Source organism: Elephantulus edwardii, unplaced genomic scaffold (genome assembly GCF_000299155.1).
Source record: "Elephantulus edwardii isolate Elephantulus edwardi_28Jun2011 unplaced genomic scaffold, EleEdw1.0 scaffold00004, whole genome shotgun sequence".
In the NCBI taxonomy this organism is placed as follows: Eukaryota; Metazoa; Chordata; class Mammalia; order Macroscelidea; family Macroscelididae; genus Elephantulus; species Elephantulus edwardii.
In genome coordinates, this window is record NW_006399754.1 from 15,845,643 (window position 1) to 15,855,766 (window position 10,124).

At 45.1% G+C, this 10,124-nt stretch overlaps 1 protein-coding gene across 1 annotated transcript in view; it reads left to right on the forward strand.

Annotated features, from left to right (window-relative positions):
- Positions 1-5,129: 5,129 nt before the first annotated feature.
- Positions 5,130-10,124, forward strand: part of UGGT2 (UDP-glucose glycoprotein glucosyltransferase 2) — a gene marked incomplete at its 5' end in the record, with an annotated part of 150,340 nt that continues 145,345 nt past the window's right edge. The window contains 2 exons of the mRNA XM_006879624.1: positions 5,130-5,248; positions 9,849-9,931. Of these exons, the coding sequence (XP_006879686.1) occupies positions 5,130-5,248; positions 9,849-9,931 (202 nt within the window). The remainder of the gene's footprint in view (positions 5,249-9,848; positions 9,932-10,124) is intronic.

Here is a 10,124-nt window from a genome sequence, read left to right on the forward strand (position 1 = left end):
AGAGGTCCTTGACAGTCAATTTACTTTATGCAAAATGGCTTCTGATTTCTTTACCGCTGGTAACAATGGTGGTGTTGGTGAACCAAAGCACGATCAAATTGTTGACAACTTCAATCCTTTCCATTGATCATGACATTACCTATTGGCCATGTGGTGAGGAATTCTGTTTTCTTGATGTTTAAATGTAATCCATATTGAAGGCTGCAGTCCTTGATCATCTGCAGCAAGGATTTCAAGCTCTCCTCACTTTCAGGAAGCAAGGTTGTGTTATTTGCATACTGTAGGTTGTTAATGAGTCTTCCTCTGCTTTTGATGCCACATTTATCTTCATAAACTCCAGCATCTCTAATGATTTGTTCAATATACTGAGAGGACATGTATGAAGAAAGGATACAACCCTACTGCATATCTTTCTTAATTTTACATCAGTGTCCAGGGTGGCATTTGGTCTGTCTGTCAGTTGGTATCCCATCAGTCCCTGGAGCCTGACTCTTGGCTAACGCCTTCAGTGCCACTTGAACTTCCTCCTTTATTAACATAAAGACTCTTTATCATGTGCTACTTCCCAAGGTAGTTCCATGTCACACAGTTGTTTTTGATACAGTGATTCTGTGTATTCCCCATCGACCTGAATGGCTCCTGGATCATTCAAGATTTTGCCCATAGCATCTCTGTTTTGCACGTCACAGCTTGAATCTGTTTTTCAGTGCTTTCAGCTTGAGAAATGCCAGGAGTTCCTCTTTTTTTATTCTCCAACTCTAGCTGTTTGGCTCATTCCATTATAATACTTTGTTTTCTCAAGCTGCCCTTTGAAATCGTCTGTTCAACTCTTTTACTTCAGCATTACCCCCCCCCCTTGGTTTGGTTCCTCGATGCTCCAGTGTCATTTTCAGAGACTCTTCTGACATCCATTTTGGTCTTTTCTTTCTCCTCTGCTAATGTAATAACCTTTTGCTCCCTTCATGATCTTTTTTTAATGTCTTCCCACAATTCATCTGCCCTTCAATCATTATTGTTCAATTCCTCAAATCTGTTCTTGAGATGGTTTTTAAATTCAGGTGGGATTGACTCAAGGTCATATTTTGGTTTTTATGGACTTCATTTTCTTCAGTTTCAATTTGAACTTCCACGTGATAATTGATGGTCTGTTCCACTGTCAGCACTTGGCCTGTTTTTGACTACTGATAGTGAGCTTCTCTAGCAATTCTTTCCACAGATGTAGTACAGTCCTTCAGGTGAGGTCTGTGTGTATAGTGACTATTTGTGTTTTTCAAAAAGGTGTATGTAATGAATAAATTATTGGTCATGCATAATTCAAATAAATATTTAATCTCCAGCCTCATTTCTGTCATCTAGTCCATACTTTCTGACCACCAGCCTTCTTCATTTCCTACTTTTGCATTCCAGTCACTAATTATTACTCATGCATATTGACTGCATATTTGAGTCATCTCAAATTGCAAACATTGGTAAAATTTCTCTGTTTCTTCCTTTGTGGCTTTAGTTATTGGTGGTATATCTGAATAACAGTAGTATTAGCAGGTCTTCCTTGTATGTGTATGGATAGTATCCTATCATTCGCAGCCCTGTACTTCAGGATGGTCCTTCTGATTATGAATGCAGCACTTGTTTTTGAGTACCAAAGAGTTAGAACTGACCCATAGCTGGCCCTCCTGTGTCTTTTCAGAGTCATTTAACTGCACAGCAGGAGACTGCCCATCCTTCTCCCGCAGTGCGGCTGGTGGCCTTGAACCACATGCCTTTGGGACTGTACCTCAGCTTCTTGCCTCTAGGCCAATAGAGCTCCCTGGAATGCAACCCTGTTCTTCCTAAATTTTTCATTCTCAAAATAACAGATCACATGATTGCCTCATTCACTGTGGCCAACATCAATCATGTAACCTCTCTAATGCCTGGAATATTGCTCTTGTTGTTGTTGTTGTTGTTATGTGCCATCGAGTCGCTTGCAACTCATAGCAACCGTATGTACAAGAGCTCTAAATGCTGTTCTATCCTGTGCCAACCTAGCCATCTCAAACGTACTTATTCCCAACGCTCCAGTCACAGAATCGATCCATCTCACCAAAGGTCTTCCTCTCCTTTGCTTCCCCTCCACTCTGCCAAACATGATGTCCCTCTCCAAGGACCAGTCCCTCCTTGCAACATGCCCAAAATATGTCAGACAAAGCTTCAGAATCTTTTACTCCAAAGAGCCTTCCAGCTTCACCCTCTCCAGGACAAACCTGTTTGTTCTCTAGGCAGTCCATGGTATATTCATCACTCTTCTCCAGCACCACAGCTCAAAGGCATCAATTCTCTTTCTATCAACCCTATTCACTGTCCAACTCTCCGATGCATAGCACGTAATTGCGAAGACTATAGCCTGGATCAGGCGCACCTTAGTCTCCAGTCTGACGTCGTTGCACTTCAGTACTCTTGAGAGGTCCCTCACAGCCGACTTTCCCAATGCAATTCGTCTCTTTATTTCCTGGCTGCTGTTACCGAGTGTTGATTGTGGAGCCAAGTAAACTAAAACTGTTAACTATCTCAATCTCTTCACCATCCATACTGATGCTGCCAATTGGCCCAGTAGTGAGAATCTTTGTTTTCTTAATGTTGAGCTTCAGTCCATATAGGAGGCTGCAGTCCTTGACCTTCTGCAGCAAGTGCATCAGGTCCTCCTCAGTTTCAGCAAACAGGGTGTGTCATCTGCATAACGCAGGTTGTTGATGATTCTTCCACCAATCCTGATGCCACATTCCTCTTCATATAGCCCAGCGTCTTGGATGATCTGTTCTGCATACAGATTGAAAAGGTATGGAGACAGAATACATCCCTGATGGACCCCCTTCTTGATTTTGAACCATGTAGTGTCTCCTTGCTCTGTTCTGACAACTGCCTCTTGGTCCAAGTATAGGTTTCGCATTAGCACAATCAAATGTTCTGGAATTCCCATTTTTCTCAGAGTCAGCCACAGCTTGTTGTGATCCACATAGTCAAAAGCCTTTGCATAGTGAAGCACAGATAGACATTCTTCTGGTATTCTTTGCTTTCTGCCAAGATCCATCTAACATTAGCTATAATATCCCTAGTACCACGACCTCTTCTAAATCCAGCCTGCACATCTGGCAGTTCTCTGTTGACATATCGTTCCAAACGTTTTTGGATAATTTTCAGCAGAATCTTGCTTGCATGTGATATTAATGATACTGTTCAATAATATTGCTGTACAGGTGTTCTATATAATTTTTTACAATTTCTAGTTTCCTTAGTTTCATACTTCATACATTGCATGTACCAATTATTGTTGGCTGTTTCTCCTCATTTTGTGTGACTTCCAATCGGGCATCTACTTCCAGCTCTATATCTAGCAGTGTTTGGTGATACTAAAGCTGCTTGTTTGTGGCCTCCCCTTTTGAACAGAAAGACTATAAGTGTGATTCCCAGGCACCAGCATATCAGGAACTTGATTTAAAAAGCAAATATGAATTTTCAGACCCCATAAGGTATCTAGGGCTTACAACTAGGTAAGATTCTTACTAACCTAAAGTTTGAAGGTTGAAATCCCCCCAGATGCATTTCAGATCTGCTCTGATAGGCATGAGATGATCAGAATTTGAAAATCAACTCAACAGTGACTGGTTTTTGTTGTTGTTGTTAATATTTGGCTTTTAAATCCAAGACACCAGGTTAGGCCCCACCACTTTGTTTTACAACAGTCCTTCCAGATGATTAAGATGCTTGCTGTAATTCTCTAAATCACTAGTTTCAAACATAGTTTCACGTAACAATCACATGTGAAGGTCTCAGGAACACTAGAATCTCAGTACCAGTGATTCTCATCTGTTATGTTCCATGGACTGGGCATTGAATCCTCCCATGTGACTCTGGTGGCATAGTGGTAAGGAGTTGCACTGTCATTCCAAAGTTTTGTGGTTCGAATCCACCAGCTGCTCCACAGGGGGGAAAACCCAAAATGAACACTCTCCACCAATGTGATTTACAGTCTCTGACAAACTGCTAGAGGGTCAGCTATGGGTTGGTTCCACCTTGATGGTGCACAAGACAAGTGGTGATTCTAGTAGACCCTGAACTTTGAGAGAATCATTAAACAACTTGATAAAGCTGGTGCTTTAACTTTTGTAGTCTTTATATTCACGCTGGCCCTAAGGAAGTGTATTAAAAACAAAAACACTGAATAAAAAGGGAGCTTTGGCGGTGTAATCTGTTGGGAGTTGTGAGATCCATAGGCGTGGTACCGTAAGGGCAGTTCGACTCTGCTAGCAGCTCCGCTGGAGAAAGGTGGGTAGTTTGCTCCAGTGCCATAGGCAGCCTCCGAAGTCCTGAAGGAAAGGTATGTTGTTGTTGAGTACCCTTGAGTCAAAACAGACCCATAGCAAAACCTCCAGCGGATTTTCAGAGGCAATAAATTGCACAGGATATATGCCCCTCTTTTTTCTGCGGAGAGGCTGGTGGATTCGAACCCGAAGCATATGCATTGGCAGCAGGATTTCTTACACAGATAAAGGGAAAAGTAAAGGGGATAGAGTGATGGTTAGGTTAACTTCCCGAAACTCAAATTCCCTACAGAAACTGGAAGATGGTGCCGTTGTTGCATGTTATCAAGTCAGAACTGACTCAGAGCTAATCCTCCAGTGGGCTTTTAGAGGCTGTGAAGCGCATGGGAGGAGACAGTCCACACCTCTCCTGCAGGGCAGCTGGTGGATTCGAATCACGAGCCTTTGGAGTGCAGCGCATCTTCTTATCGGTATAAAAGACTTAGGGACGTGGAATCTGCAGCCAGATTTCATCCGTGGCAGGTCCAGTCGGGTTTTGAGAGCTCGTCCTCGGTCCTCGGACCGCAGGTCCCTGTCGCGGGCTGGGTCGGTCCTGCTTGGGGGGACCCTAGCACCGAGCGCACCCTCTCTGCAGCGCAGAGCAGCGTCTGCGGGCCCGCCGCGGAGCGCGCATGCGCCAGGCCCGTCCCGGAGCGCGGCGCCGGCTAACGGCCTCGGGCTCCCCCCACCGGAAGTGGGCGGCTTCGCGGCTGCAGCGTGGCGACCTCGGGCTCCGGGGGTCCCGCCGCCTGGTTCCTCGCCGCCCGCGCCATGGCGACCCCGATCCCCCTCCTCGCGGTGCGGCTGGTCCTCGGCGCCGTGTGGCTGCTCGGCGTGGCCTCCGCGTCCAAGGAGGTGACGGCGCACTTGGCCGCCAAGTGGCCGGAGACTCCGCTGCTGCTGGAGGCGAGGTGGGTGTGGGCCGGGCCGGGGCGCGCGGACCCTGCTCGCCGGTGGTGGTGGGGGGCAGCCCTTGACCCCGATCCTTGCATCCTCGCCGGCCGCCCTCGGCCAGCATCACCTCGTGTCCTCTTGGTGGTGGACTGGCCAGTGTTGGCGCGACAACTTTCCCCCTAACTTTGTACCGAGCAGCGTGCTCACCAAGCTCTGCACACTTCGGTGCGCTTGTTTTATTTGGTTCGTTTTTATTAGTTTGTGCAAGAAGCGGGCCTGGGTGCAAGGGAGGGTGTGTGACTTGGCACTTGGACTGATGCTCTGCACTTCAGGCACTTCAGGTTGGGGAGATGTAACCTAACACCCTGAAACTGACACTGTCTGTGAGCGGTTTGGCTTTGGGGTCCGAGGTCAGTGTGTCCGCCGCTGTCCACCGAGGTCCCAGCCTGCGCGCCCCGCTCGGCCCTGGGTTCTCCGCCGCCACCTCCCCACCTTGCTCTGCGTGCGAGGGAGGACGCCTGGTTTCATGAAGATAGTCTTCTCTTTGTTACTGGATTTGCTGAGGGAGACTGCAGTGCCCCAGATTATTTTCTAAATATTTCACAGTGCTCTGGATTCACAAAATATTTGATTTGCAGGGACGAATCTTGAGGCTTTTGAATTTTGCCTTCTAGTTTGGGGATGGGGGTGCTCTAGTTGTCTGGTAACCTAGATATAAGGAGCTGTGCTACCAACCGAAAGGCATGTGGTTCGAATCCACCAGCTGCTCCCTGGGAGGAGGATGAGCCATCTCCTCCCATGTGGTTTACAGCCTCTGAAATCCTGCTGGAGGGTCAGCTGTGGGTCGGTTCTGACTCGACGGTGCACAAGAAGAAGAAGTTTTCTGGTGGGTAAGGAGCTGCTCTGCCCGCACAAAAACAGGTGGTTCAAAACCACCAGCTGCTGCTTGGGAGACAGAGACAATCTCTTCCCGGCGATTTGTAGAGTCTCTGAAAATCCACTGGAGGGTCAGCCCCGAGTGGGTTCCGATTAGATAGTAAAGAGCTTTTTGGAGTTTGAGTATGTTAGTAGTTAAACAGAATTGGAGAAGGTTTTCTGTTAGTCGTAATGAGTGTCTTTGGCTGAGTTCTCTAGAGCAGCAAAGCCAATAAAGCTTGTGAAGGTTGAAGCCGGAATGCTCTTTGGAGTCAAGGATTCTGAAGCTTCGTCTGACAAACTTTTGGGCATGTTGCAAGGAGGGACTGGTCCTTGGAGAGGGACATCATGTTTGGGAGAGTGGAGGGACGGCTCAGTAGAGGAAGACCCTCGATGAGATGGATCGAGTCTGTGAGTGGAGTGGTGGGAATGAGTGTGTTTGAGGCAGCGAGGTTGGCACAGGATAGAACAGCGTTTAGGGCTCTTGTACATAGGGTCGATATGAGTCGCAAGTGACTCGATGGCACATAACAACACAACAACAACACAGTTTAAAACCAGTTTGGAAGCCAGGTGGCATCCACTTCCTAAACCACATGCCTATAGAAACTCCGTGAACTTGGAGAAAAGATAGATATAGAAAGACTTCAGGTCTTTTGTTCATAAAGTCACTATGAGTCGTTCTGGACTTAACAGCAATCAGCAACAATCTCTATATAAAGGGAGCTCTGGTGGCTTAGTGGTATGAAATTGTACTGCCAATGCAGAGTTACTTGGTTTGAATCCACCAGCTGTGATTTACTGCCTATGAAAACCCACCAGAGAGCCAGCTGTGGGTCGATTCTGACTCAGTGGCAAACACCAACGAGTCCAAATCATCTGCAGCCAAGCAGAGTCTCAGAGTGCTGGCTTTGGAGCGTGCTGGCTTCCAAGACCAACATATCCAAAGACACTTAACACGTAAGCTGCTAATCAAAAGATCAGGACATTGACAGCAGGTTTTCCCAATGCAGCACATCTTTTGAGAACGTGACGTCCGCTGGCATGGGAGCCCGCATGCTGCTCTGTGAGAGAAAGATTAAATCATCTGCTTCCATAAAGATAATACAGATAAGACAGTAGTTCTTGTCCTCAGGGAACCCTTGGGTTGGAATCAGCTGGGTGGTAGAGTTTGTGGTGGGTTCAATGGTGATGTAATGGTGATGCAGTCAGTGCATCTCATTAAGTGTTGTCCCCTCTCTGCTGACCTGCTGCCTTCTCCACCATGATGTTTTTATCACAGGATGACTATAACAGTGGACTTGAGCATGGCAGAGATCATGAGGACGGGATGGGAATAGGGAACAGGTTCTGATCTGTTGATCACAGGACTCCTGTCAGTCATAGTCACCTCTGTGGGACCTAGCCCCCAGTGGGTCCACTTGTGAGGATTTTTGTTTTCTCGATATTGAAGTGTGTGTTGTTGAATCCATATTGAAGGCTGTGTTGTTTACCATTGAGCCAAAGCTGACTCATAGCTGACCCACCAGCGAGTTTTCAGAGGCAGTAAATTGTACAAGAGGAGATTGCCCATCCTTCTGCGGGGAGCTGGTGGAGTCAAAGCGTGTGTCTCTAGGTTGGTAGCACAGCTCCTTTTAGGTCACCAAAGGTCCCCTGATAATTTTTTAGTAACTGCTTTAAAGTGTCTTCCATTTTTGCAACAAAGATTGTGTCATCTGCATGTCATTGAGTTGAATCTGGCTCAGAGTAACATGATGAACAACAGATCGGAACCCTGTCCGGTCCTACACCATCCTTATTATCTCCGACACACTCAAGCCCGTTGCTGCAGTCACTGTGCCAGTCTGTTTCTTTGAGAGTCTTCTCTTTAGCTGGCCCTCCACCTCTCCAAGCGTGTTGTCTATTTACAAGGCATAGCCTCTCCTCGCAGCATGCCCCAAATCTATGAGGTGAAGCTTTGTCGTCCTTATCTTTAAGGAACACTCTGGATCCATCTTCTCCAAGACATACCTGTTTGTTCTTTTGTCAGTGCATAGGCTATTCAGCATTCTTTTACAACACCACAACTCAGAGGCATACGTTTTACTGTCAACTCCCTCCCTGTCCAGCTCCCACATCCATAGCAAGTGATTGAAAAGATCATGGCCTGAATCAGGCGCACCTTAGTCTGTAAACTGACATCATTGGATAGTAAGCCCAAAACGTGGACATTCATTTCCAGTCAGAGATGCCTCAGGAGAGCAGTCCTTGAAATCCCTGTGGGAGTCAGTTCTATCTGATACACATGTGGTGGCCATGAGTGGGAATTTATTCAAAGACACCTGGCATATTTTTGGGGATCACATTCAGTTTAGTATTTTCCTGCCATCTCCTCAGCTTTTAAAACAGCCTCTTCCTCTCACTTAGCTATTTCTTTTACCATTTAGTTGAATAATATTAGTAGCAATGGTGATTTTGAAGTTATATTTTGCATATAAAAGTGACCCAAATACCCAACCACAATTGAATGGATTGAGAAATTGTGATGCATTCACTTGATGGAATACTATGAGAAATTACAATACATTCACACGATGGAATACTACACAGGAGCAATGATTTTGTAAATTACTACCTAACTTGGGAAGGATTGGAGAGCGTTATGCTGAGTGAACTAACTCAGTCCCATAAGGACAAATACTGCGTAAAACCATTATTGTAGAATGAGTATGAGGAGCCTAGAGGGAGGTCAGGGGCAGAGGGGTCAGGCTGGGCAGGGGTTGGGGTATAGGGACATGGTTAATCATACGGTCACACAATTTGATGGGTGGATGGAGGGGACGGAAAAGGAAATGGGAGAGATCTGGTGTGAAAAACAGTGTATATGAAGTGTGTAAGTAAACCAATATAAAAGAAAAGTCTTATCTTTTAAAATAAAAACTAAGGAAGAAGGAAGACTGGAAAAAATATCTTTCTTTATACAAAACATAAAAATATATTACTTTTGTCCAGAATAAGTTATTTGAAATAGGAAAAAATCTTTGTTTCCATTCATCTTTATATAATGCTCTGTATTACCATTGAAGAATTATTCTCAGTGGTGTCTCACATGGAAATCTGTCTTTTAGTTGTTGATGATGAGAAAGGAAGCTCTGATGCCGTAGGGTGGGGAGTTGTGCTGCTTGCCCAGAGGCAGGTGTTTGAAATCCAGCTGAGAGAAGGATGGACAGTCTCCTCCTGTGATAGTTACAGCCTCTGAAAACCTGCTGGACGGTCAGCTGTCCATTCTGATTCCATGTAACATAACAATGATGAGAAAGAGCTAAAAGCAGAATCATATGTGCTCTTCCTGATAGGATTCTAGGCTTGCAGTTTAAATAATTGAAGAAAGAATTTGCTCTCAGTTTACCTTACGTTGTGGGGGTGATGGTATGCCGTTGAGTCCGAACCGACCCCGAGCTGACCCTGCAGTATAGATTTTCAGAGGCAGTGCATTGTATGGGGGAAATAGCCCATCCTTATCGTGTGGAGCTGCTGGTGGATTTGAACTGCGCGCCTTTAGGATTGCAGCACAGCTTCTTGCCACGTGAAAATTAATAGTCTGACATTTGTTTTTGAAAGTTCCTGTTGTTACCATAGGTTATACTTTAAAGTCAAGTTTATAGTATCTAACCCATTTTTCATTTCCATCTATTGACTGGTTTCCATTTTTTTTTTTAACAGCGAATTTATGGCAGAAGAAAGTAATGAGAAATTTTGGCAGTTTTTGGAAACTGTGAAAGAATTAACAATTTATAAACATGCAGGTAAGTGATGTGCATGTTTTAAATGTTAATATATGTATTTATGTGCACACATTGGATATGTTTATTTTGACTGGTAATGATTATGAAAACTTAAGTTTTAATAACTGTAAACATTGCACCTGAAAACATGTTTTATGTAGTTATTTATTTCCCCAAATATAAGACATTTTGTTTGTTTGTTTGTTTGTTTTTT